Source organism: Taudactylus pleione, unplaced genomic scaffold (genome assembly GCF_031769625.1).
Source record: "Taudactylus pleione unplaced genomic scaffold, aTauple2 ptg000391l, whole genome shotgun sequence".
In the NCBI taxonomy this organism is placed as follows: domain Eukaryota; kingdom Metazoa; phylum Chordata; class Amphibia; order Anura; family Myobatrachidae; genus Taudactylus; species Taudactylus pleione.
This window is the reverse complement of record NW_028284792.1, coordinates 6,007,479-6,019,631: the sequence shown is the minus strand read 5'-3', so window position 1 is coordinate 6,019,631 and position 12,153 is coordinate 6,007,479. Positions and strand designations below refer to the sequence as shown.

At 38.6% G+C, this 12,153-nt stretch overlaps 1 protein-coding gene across 1 annotated transcript in view; it reads right to left on the bottom strand.

Annotated features, from left to right (window-relative positions):
- GALNT17 (polypeptide N-acetylgalactosaminyltransferase 17) overlaps positions 1–12,153 on the bottom strand; it is a 492,961-nt gene that overhangs the window by 293,835 nt on the left and 186,973 nt on the right. The window contains exon 2 of the mRNA XM_088445857.1: positions 9,257–9,440. Coding sequence (XP_088301983.1) covers positions 9,257–9,440 — 184 coding nt within the window. The remainder of the gene's footprint in view (positions 1–9,256; positions 9,441–12,153) is intronic.

The following is a 12,153-nucleotide window of genomic DNA, read 5'->3' as shown; positions in this document are numbered from 1 at the left end:
AGATGTCAGCAATATACTCAGCAAGGCTATATTAATAAACTATGTTTCTCCAATTGCTAATGCTTCTATCACACTAAATTAACTTTGGGCCTGATTCAGATGTGGGCGTAATGCCAATATTTACAAAGATTGAGCTATTGTTAGCTATTGCGCATACTTGTAAGTTGCACTGTGCATGCACAGCGATGAAATTGCTTTTACTCTCACACAGAGAATTCACTCACAAAGTGAATCCTGGTAGTCAGTATTTGGGAGAGGTAACGAGGGGTGTTTAGAAATCACAGGTGTGTCAGAGAGTTTAAACGCCATTACATGGGAGCGCATAAATTAGCCACTGAGCCCTCTCTCCGTATCTGGAGACCCACTGCGTCTGTAGCATGTTAGTCTTACTCTCTCTAAGCAGTGGACGGTGAGGGGCTCATTAGCATATTTTTCACAATTGCGAATCAGTGAGAGATCACAGCTGCAATGACATTTGCATCCACGTCCGAATCAGGCCCTTGGTCTAATAAGAATGCATCCAGCCATAGCAGAGCTGCTTATATTTCAGGTCCCCTATTTTGCATCAGTGTAACCTATTTCTTCTATATACAGTATATGAAATGAATAGCTTGGGAGTTGACATTTCATTAACAAGATCCGCTATATACTCTTTCACTTCTCTGTAATATGTTGCCATGTTAGGAAACAGGCGCTGTGAGGGCATTTGCTTGTTTTGATCGCTCAGGTTGACAACAAAGATATATGCCGCCCATCTTTATTTAGTACAATGGGCCTGATTCTGAGCTGGGAATAAAGCAAGAAAGAGCAAGTAACTGTACCTGGATAAACCATGTAGCTGTTCAGAACTTGGTCCCCTTAGCTACATGTAACTCATCTAAAGATGGGATTTGCAGCAGTCACTAGAAAGGAATCCTCTGATCCCTCCCCACCCGCCTCCATGCTCCTCCACTCCCAGGATCACAAGATGATACTGATGAAGATGATAATGCAGTGCTAAAAAGAGCATGCAGTAAAGTTATAGAAATTGGAGTTTATATTTCGGCAAGGTTTTTATTTTATATACTTCTACTGCAATATGCCACCAATAATACATATACCCGTGCAATCGCCTCTGTGCATACATACCGTGGGACGCATGCTCTGTGCGACACTTTAGAAATACATGTGCAATTGAAAAACATTGACCATTTCTGCGAATATCAGCATTGCGGGTGACTCAGAATCAGGCCCAGTATGAGTCGAGTTATGTGCCAATGAAACAAGGATGATACCTAGCATTTTATGATTTTACGGCATATAAAGCTGATAACCTATAAAGCTTCATATAAAGCTCATTACTGCTTCTTATCTTGCTTTTAAAAGGTTGCTTATAGCAGAGAATAGCTGCTCTTCAGGGTTAATCAGCAAACCTGGATGTTGTAGGGTAATGTAGAGCAAAATAGGGTTGGATATCGAGTATCTATGACTTGAAAAAAATCTATGCTCACGGTCCGATATCAGATGATGTTTGGTTCAATGCCACCAGAACAATATATCAGCCACATTGATAATGTTGGCAAAGTCATGCCTCGAGCATGTTGCAGCCATGATATTTGTCCCAATGTGCCACCTCCAACAGTTGGGTGGTATGTTGTACATACAGTATTTGTTCTTATTCACACATGTAGAATTGATATATTTAGCACAGCAATTACAATAACAAGCAACTGTCTCTCTTTCTTTGCAGGCCTCAACCTGCTCCCCAGGCAGTGAGAGACCGACTATTGAAATTGATCCACCTTTTATCAGCCTTTCATATGTGGTCTGGCAATCAAGGTTGCTAATTAGCTAACTGTCTACCAGACAGAAGCTAGGACCCTGGGACATATATACACAGATATTCATCCTTTGATACCTGGTACATAAATATACAGTAAATCTTCCTCTGATAACTGTCCCAGGGCTTTTGTATATATATATATATATATATATATAATCCAAAGTCTGCCGGCACTCACAACACCAACACAGCTGCCTCCGGTGCGCAATTAAATCAATCCACAGAAATCCAAAAGAAATTGGCACTCAGAGTAATTGAAAATGCAAAATTAGAAATGTGTTAAATTCGGTCTACAGCCGTTTCTGGGCCGAAGCCCTGTCTTCAGGACCACAATACAAACAAAACACATAAAATAACCACATAACCCCCCATATGTAACTTACCATCAACCGGCGCGCGCCTCCAGCCTTCCGTCAGGAACCACCCGCCGGAAACACGTGACCGTCACACTTCCGGAAACTACAGCCGACATCGTCATGGGGACCGCAGAGTGCGTTCCACAGACCAGAGAGCCTGCGTTCCACAGTCGTGAACCGGCCCCGCCCCCCGGCAGTGGCACCTAAAGACACAGCAAGACACCCACCGATTGGTGCATGTACATCACAAGCCCAACAACATTACATAAACATTAACAAAAATGACAAACATCATAAAAACCGAGCAAATAAGCACATACCCCGTTAGGACCCCCACAATCCATAATCCCACACTCCAGAATCCCAATCGCAAACATAGCAATACAAAGTGAAAATACAAAGTGAAAATAAAAGATCACCATCACAATACCAAATCAGTCATATGAGGCTATTCCAATTAATTTTTTAATTTAAGCCATGTGGGGCAATGGTATTAAGTCTTAAAATCCACTTGGATTCCTTGATAAGTAACTGCTTAGCCCTATCACCCCGTCTCAGAGTGACGGGCACATGGTCGATCATAAAGTATCTAAGTGATGCCAGCGTGTGCCCGACCTCTTTGAAGTGTTGAGCAACTGTCTGATCAATAGGCCTCCCTTGTAATGACAGCCTGATGGCGGACCTATGCGCTGCCATACGCTCTGAGAATTTACGTGTAGTCTGCCCCACGTAATATAGCTTACATGGACAAATAACAATGTATACAACATGATCAGTAGAACAAGTCAACACATATCTTATGTCAAAAATTTTGTTCGTATGTGGGTGTTTGAAAGATTGACATGTATGCAAAAAAGAACATGTTACTTATCAAGGAATCCAAGTGGATTTTAAGACTTAATACCATTGCCCCACATGGCTTAAATTAAAAAATTAATTGGAATAGCCTCATATGACTGATTTGGTATTATGATGGTGATCTTTTATTTTCACTTTGTATTGCTATGTTTGCAATGGGGATTCTGGAGTGTGGGATTATGGATTGTGGGGGTCCTAACGGGGTATGTGCTTATTTGCTCGGTTTTTATGATGTTTGTCATTTTTTGTTAATGTTTATGTAATGTTGTTGGGCTTGTGATGTACATGCACCAATCGGTGGGTGTCTTGCTGTGTCTTTAGGTGCCACTGCCGGGGGGTGGGGCCGGTTCACGACTGTGGAATGCAGGCTCTCTGGTCTGTGGAATGCACTCTGCGGTCCCCATGACGATGTCGGCTGTAGTTTCCGGAAGTGTGACGGTCACGTGTTTCCGACGGGTGGTTCCAGACGGACGGCTGGAGGCGCGCGCCAGTTGATGGTAAGGTACATATGGGGGGTTATGTGGTTATTTTATGTGTTTTGTTTGTATTGTTGTCCTGAAGACGGGGCTTCGGCCCAGAAACGGCTGTAGACCGAATTTAATACATTTCTATTGTTGCATTTTCAATTACTCTGAGTGCCAATTTCTTTTGGATTTCTATATATATATATATATATATATATATATAAAAGCATGCATCTGAGTCGCACTGCAAATGTGTCCAGCTTCTATAGTGACAGCGGTCTCAGCAAGTATTTGGCCGCAATGTGATTGACAGTGAGGGAGTCACTGAAGGAGTGCTGATAAAAACATAAGTGTGTCACAATTGTTTTTGGGGAGATGATGCAGAGTGTGACTGCGATCCCATACGTAGCTGCAAATGCTCCAGCGTCTCAGTTCTGGTGGTCATTCAGAGTAACCATAGGGTTACTCAGAACCTTGACCACCAAATGATCTGTAACCGATGCTGCATTTTTATATGCAATCACTTGGATTAGCAAAGCCACCAGTTTGCATCTCAATACAAATCCTGGCGGCTGCGACATTTGCATATTTTTGCACAGCCTCTGCATATAAATTCACAGCAGTGGCATCAGCGTCCATCTGTGAATGCCTTTTGCGCATTGCAGCTGCACACAGGCAGGATTGTAGTGTACTGAGAGCTTACTGTGTAAATCTGCATAATGTTGCATGGCGGGGCGCATGGCAAGACTCAGTAATATTGTTTTTAGTCTCTCATCTTTTTTCTCAGATTATCACCCTTGTTGCAATGCTATAGCACGCAAATCGACTAGTTGTGTACAGAGTACTCGTACTTTGTGCTTTTATCGCATTAGCAGTGTGAAAAAGACACAAATTCAGCAAAAATACTAAGTGCAGGGATGCATGGTGCAGCTTAGTCACATTTTTCATGGCACGTTGTGGGACATATCACATATCTAGTTATGTCAGTGAGGAACTGAATTTGTTATGAGAGTTTGGGTAGGTTGAATAAGTATCATTACTATAAGCATCTTTATTTCTACACCACATATATTCTGATTGGAATGGTAGGAGCAGAACGTTATTCACATGGGTAGAGCCAAGAAATGTAGGGGGCGAGTGACACATTTTCATTGTTTTTTCCATATTTGTTTCATCTGTGCCAACTTGTTTAGTTGTGCTACATGGTGGTGTTACTGAAAAACAGGTCAGGATGAAGCAAGTACACACATGCATAGTAATAAGATGAATTGCTGTGTTGTGTTGTACTGCTTTCTCCCCTCCTCCATGCAATAAAATCCTCTGTCAGCTGCTCTCTATTTATAAACAGAGCTGTGCAATATGTATGTATTAGCAAACTATTACATGGAATTGCGCTCTGCTCCAAAGACAGAGCACTGTGACTATAATTACATTAGTACATTGAGTTGCAGCTTTTACTCCTTTTTAGATGATCATACTGATAGCAGTCATTTTTCTTTCTTTCATTCATACTTACAGACTGCAACTGATATTGTATAGGAGCTGTCAGCAAATGAGAGCAAGGCTTACATAAAGTAAATAACAGAAAATGGAAGCATATCTGGAAAAAAGTGCTTGCATGCTGTGTCTTTTCATGTGCCGTTATAAAATGTAAAAATTTCAGGCACCAAGATATTGACCCAGTAAGTCTATAATATTCTTAAAGGATATGGTGGTTAGATGTGAATTTTATATACTATATAATTTAATTTAATGTACCATTTATTTGTTTACCCCCATTGGCAGCTGTGCTATTTTGACACTTTTTTAGCTAGTCACATTCCAACATCAATATCAGTAATTACTTATGTTGTAGTCACACAAATTATAATATATTTTTCAGAAGGTTTTGAATGTCCTTAAAATAGCATTAATATGCTTATTTCTGCTCATTGGACAAATATAATCTACCCAATAAGACCAAAAAAATGTCAATTGCAAGAAAGTGAACTAAAAATAAATATGTGTACTTTCTTTTGTAACCACCACCCAGAAATACTTTGTCGGCTTACCGGTAAGCTTTATTGCACCATCTGGTAATGCTCCTAGTTGTTGGAAGTCACTGATTTTTTTTTTTTCTGCTGGCCACGCTGGATGATGCCCGGAGTTCCATGAGACTCTGGTATTTCAAGGGTACCACGAGATCTCGTAATGCTTGGCGGGTCTTGTCTCTGTCAGGAGAGTGGTGCAACTTGAGTTGATAGTGTGGAGAGTTTGTGTAATGAACTCCAATGTGTTTTAGCTCAGGGCTATCATATGTACAAGACACACCAGATGTGCTAGGCAAGCTCACCTCTTCATTACCTTGGATGTAAAGGCCCTCTACACCAACATTGGCCATAAGGGAGGCATCAGAGCCTTAGAATACTTTGTCAACATGGAGGGTAAAAATTTATGTAATTAATAATTTAGCTATTTGTCTTTGTTCTCAGTAAAAACTATTTAACTTTCTCTGACCAGTTTTTTCTATATATCCATGGCACTGTGATAGGTGCAACATGTGCACCCATACACACACAAATTATTTAGAGGTTTGGGAATTAATTAAAACAATGAAGATCTCACCTAGTATGTAGTGACAGTGAAGATGATCGCCAACCCTTAATTAAGATCTAACATTACTCCCAATCTGAAACTTACAGATAAAAGCCATGAAACAATCCAATTTTTGGACCTCAAGATTTCTCAAAGGTCATGATTGGAAACTCATAACAGATCTATTCAAGAAGAGCAGAGCAACCAACAACCTGTTGCATAGTACCAGTTCCCATTTCCCATCCACAATTATGAATATCCCTAAAGGAAAATTTCTCAGACTACAGAGGAATTGCTCAGTTGAGAAAACATTCAAGGCAAGAATTTATCGGTCATAGGAACATAAAAAAGGCTATACACCTCAGTTCTAAAATTAATAGAGAAATTTATTTTTCTCAAAAATTAAAGCGCTCTGAAACCCAACAAAATACAATTTGTGTAGAATTTCTTCCATGAATGTCAGGATATCAGAAATATTGTTCAGATTTACTGGCTTATCCTCCTCATAGACAAAGATGTCCAACAAAGTCTGGAGAAGATATACAAATTATACTGGTCAGAAATCATTTTGTTAGAATCCCTAAAAATCCTTCAAAGAAAAAGGGATCATATTCATGTGGCACTCGTAGGGCTTACACATATATACGTGCAAAAAATGCAAAGTCCTGGATAGACAGGAGGACTCAGTTGAGAACCGTAATTACTGTACCTGAAATGTAATGCCATGAGGGTTATCTACTCACACAAGTGCAAACTTAGAGATACTGGCATGACCTAAAAGTCCCTCAAACAGAGAGTCATTGAGCATGTACTGAATTTCAGAAATGCATCAGTGGACTTGCTCAAAATGAAAAATATCATCACAGTGGCTAGACATTTTAACAAGAAACACAATGGGGTACAGAATACACAAATCTTAAGATCTATGCACAAGAGTAGGCTTGGCATAAGACTAAGAAACATTACCAATTCACTTCTTATACAAGACAGCAAATAGGTTATGTAATTTTGCCCCACATGTACTTGATGAGTTCATCAGCTTTAGCGCTTTCATGTAGTCTTTATCCCATAAGTTTGTGGGTACACCCCATCTATATTAATTACAGGCAGAGATGAGTGGTTTGGTTTTGCTGCAAACCAAACATACCAGAATTTTGGGGTGTCAAGATGAACCGAGTCCCAATTCGGATCACTTTGGAGTTCTGAGTAGCACATAGAAATCTGATCTAAAAAACGTATCTTGAGTATTTTGGAGTGCTTTTAAGTCTCTCCCTCAGGTGCTGTAAGGAGATCAAAAGTGACTGGAAATAACTGGAAATTAATGTTATTGATGATAATAATACTATAGAAACAAAACCAAGTCTAAGTTACATTAATTTTTTTTTACATCCAAACCAAAACACTTGAGGGTGGTTGTACCAAAAACAAAAATCAATAAACGGGGGTCCGCACACATCTCTAGTTACAGGCGTCATTTATCTTTTCACTATATCCATGTTACATGTTGTCTGTAGTTGTGTATTTTTGCTGTGTACCTTTAAGAGTGCCCCCAAAATAGAGTGATTTTCTTCAGCCAGTATAACTATTTTGTTTTACATTAAGGGAACACAATCAGATGCCCTTCATTCTATTAAAATCTTGGAGTATAACTAATTAATAACTTATTAATTATTAAGAGGGCAGATAACTGTACCATTCTCTTTGCCATACAAGTTTTTTTTATCATATGTTACCTTTCCACAAGGGAACATGTGCACTAACCTACCCCCATCCAGCAGCTAAGAAAAATATAATCGTCATATTGACTAATCCGGTTCTATGTCTATCCCACATACATTACCTCTAGAGAAGGGTAGTGTCAAAACAACATAATATATAAACGCGTTGGGAGCAGTGGTTTCTTACCCCATGAACCCTGAATTCTTTATCATACAGATAAGCTTATACTTTGTCCTATTTATTTATTCCTTTTAAACTATTTAATCTTATAATGTCCATATTGCATTGAATTATGTACTGTCTGTTATGTGATTATCATCTTGTGTAGCCCATTCATTTTTTTATTTATTATTTTTTTATCTTTGATATATAGAATAAATTATATTTTATCAATTTCATTATGGCACTTTACATTTTATATTTATATTAATTATAATCTGTACACTAAATGAAAAGTTAGCTTCTTGCACTAGCACTTTGTATATTCAAAAGGTTTTCATCAAATTTTAAGTCACTTTTATGCACTAGCACTTTGTTGCAAACTAGTCACCTATATGTCAATCATATTTTCTTCATAAGTCTTTGGTTATCTAACACCATTAGCTCTTAATTATTGACTTAAGGCTGACGCCACTATCCTTGGGTGGTGTTGAATGAATTAAACACAATTAATTACCCACTACTGTGTATACCGGTGCTGTATCCACATATTGTTGTGCATATATATATATATATATATATATATATATATAGGTATATATATATATATATATATATCAAATGATGATGCTAAAATAATGAGTAAATATAACAGCATTCATAAATTGATGGTTACAAAGTCACAGAAATTTATTCTAGACATAATAGAATAATAGATAGGCTAATATACACTGTAAACTCCAGAATATATGTGGCCCTGCAAATCTATTTAATTGTCTCACTCATACAGGTTTTCATCTATGCCTGGAATTTCACTGTGCTCCTACCTTTGAAGCTGCATACACACACAACGATTTTGTTACCAACGATTTTATGAACGATTTTATGAACGATTTTCTGTCAGATTATCTTTCAGATTTTTTAAAGTGTAATGAACGATTTTTATGAACTACAAACGATTTTTGCATATTCCCTTAATGAAAATCGTTCAGTTGACAAGTCTGACTGAACTACAAACTACAAACTACAAACGTGAACACGCATGAACGATAATCGTTCATCATTTGACTCAGAAAGTGAACGATTTTTTCAAACGATTATCGTTAAACGATATCGTTTAACGATAATCAATAAAAAAAATCGTTGTGTGTGCATGCAGCTTGAGAGATTACAAATCCAGCTGGAAATGTGTGTGCTAAAAAAAAATGTAACTTTATGACTTATCAATTTAGCCTAACTTTTAATTAATTGAAACCTTTTGATTTGTCACCTAAATACTTGCTTGTCCTGTAACGGTTACTTACTTTGTTGGTCTATAGTCTGGTATAGCACGATCCAGTGAAATTCTCTCACTGAGGTAGCAGTTGTAGCCATATTTTTCATGTGGTCCTTTAGCTTTTTCTTCTTCATCAGGAGCAAGTGTAGCTGGAAGTCCACCTTTTCCCCGTCCACCATATCCTTCAATAAGACCAAGTGATTTGGATAAACCTTAAAAAAAGGAAAAAATAAATTGTTACTCTAAATGGTCTGTGCAATGCGAGATTAAATAAGTACTTTCCCTTGGCTTTATACAGTCTATGGGCCAGTTAAATAACTAAAAGTTTGAAACAAATAGAATATGATTTATCATTTTGTTGTTGATTGTGCATACGTAAATGGGAACATGGTTGGTTTCACATTAAAATATAATAAACATCATTCTATCTAATATCTTCAATATATCTTAATAGTACGACTTTATCACACTTTTACATTGACAAGTATTTATTTCACGATTTTGCCACTGCCTGCAGCTGTCACAAGCATTAATCCTTGACAAAATATAATAGAGAGCTATGGGAAGACTCATTATGAGAATGGTACACTATGATGCGCAGTCAGACTTTGTAAACATGCTTCTACACTTTTAACAGGAATTGTTTTTTCAATGACCGTGTATAGGAATATTTATTGACCAGAACATTTTAGGTGTTTTTCTGCTGTATTGTAATAATGCTTTTATTTTAAGACCTGTAAAAGTTATTATTATATATTTTGTTTTTTAAATACTGGGCTTTCATTTGGTAGTACATTGTGTCAAATATAATTTTATTATATGGTCATTAGACAGTGGAATTCAGGCAAAATGTCCCCCAAAATTTAGTTGCATATACAGAATATAATATTTAGGGGATCCAGTCAAGATGCCGGCGGACAGGATGCCGGACATCAGTATACTGACACCGGAATCCCGAAGCCTATCAGAATACCGACGCTGGCATCTCGAAGGGATCAACATACTGATGTTGGCATCCCAGCCGCCGGTATCCCGAAGGTAAGAATGCGGGTTAGGTATAGAATTAGGCTGGGGATGGGGGGGTTAGGTTTAGTGACCTCCTGGGGGATTAGGGTTAGGCACTGACCTGGGAAGGTTAGGGTTAGGCTGCAGGGAGGGGGAGTTAGGGTTAAGCCCCGTCCGGGGAGGGTTAGGATTAGAGCACGGGAAGGGGGGGTTAGGTTATGGCACCAGTGGGGGGAGGTTAGGGTTAGGCACCACCGGGCGAGGGTTAGTGTTAGGGGGGAGAGGGGGAGGGTTAGGTTACTTATCTGCCCCTGTCGGGATCTTCACCCGACAGGGGCCGCTGTCGGTCTTCTGACCACTGTTATCCCATCTGCCGGTATATCATATGGGTACCAGATCAAAAATGCTTTTCTCATGTTTGAGGTATATAGGATTATTTTTGTAATTTTGAACTCCAATAGCTCTCTCCTTATTTGTGCTTGGGATTTATAAAAATGCCTTTGCATGGGAGGTCAGATTCAGTTTTCCATGCATTTACCAGGACATTTCTATCCTGTATGGAAATCCCTGTGAGCACATATGCATAGAAGTTGAATATATGATACACATGGCCTTATTCAAGTGCCAAATGGCGAATACACAGGGCAAAATTCCATTTTGTGGTACCGTGTACATTTATTTCCGCAAGTTCAGCGTAGTGTAAGGTTTACAGACTAGGAAAGTGGCATTTGTGGAGGAGTAGACGTTTGCAGATCAGCAGAGATGGGTGGATAGCGAGCTTATCTTACAGCACCAGTGTGTTTCATTTTGCAAGACAATGCAAAGACAAGGTTTTATTTTGCAGATTAATATTATAGAAATGAGATAAAAGGTGATGAGAGGGTACATTTTAAGATGAATTTGGTCTTTTATGTTTGCCCAGTGTAAAAGAATGCTTCAAACACACATTTGACACATGTAATAAAGGTAGTCCTGATGTTCTTTCACAATCATATACCTGCTACACACATATTAGGGATAAGTCCCATTCCTGACCTGACAATCTCTGCCCGATCCACCTAGTCCCATCCCTATCTACCCACTTTTTAAATGAAGTCCCTCCTCTTTGAGGTCCATGAATAAGGCATGTCCCTCCAAAATTGGGACAGTTGGCAAGCATGCATATCCAGTTTGCTAAGTAGTTGGCAGAGTAGGTCTCTTCTATTTAGGTACATTGTACAAAACTTAAATGAGGTACATAGAGCTTACCTTGAACATCTTGTTTAATGCTCCCATCATTACATTTCTAGCTTTCATTAGTTGAGATTTTTAAACTTACACAATGTCACTTATGTAAACTTATTAGGACCAGCTTTACGAACATAAATACAGTACATATGCAGACTGAACACAATTTTGATCAAAGGTTCTGTATTGTTGTTATTATTATTATTATTATTATTATTATTAGTAGTAGTAGTAGTAGTAGTAGTAGTAATAATAATAGCAATAAAAATTATAATAATAACAACAACATTAATGCAATTAAAAGTTACATATATAACAATATGACTATAAATAGTCTAGCAGATGTGTACTAGAGATGAGGGAAGGTCCAATCCTCCCTCAGAGCTCTTAGTGATATAGAGAGTGGACATGCCCAAACTCCACATACTGGCAGGAACTGCATTTAATGGCAGTGGAACCATCTGAAATCCACCTGCAGGTAGTGTGTGTAAATAAAGCAAGCCGCCCAACCTCCAATCACCCATAGCCACTGAATTAAAACATGTTTGATAAGGAGTGCTCTGGACAGTCTCATATCCATATAGCAGCAGAGATGGCAGTCTCTAGGACCTACTGCAGCACAGCAGGAGGCCTGACCTCTGACATGCGCTACTGCACATGTGCACCCTGTTTGAGCATTTTTTTTCCTCAGCA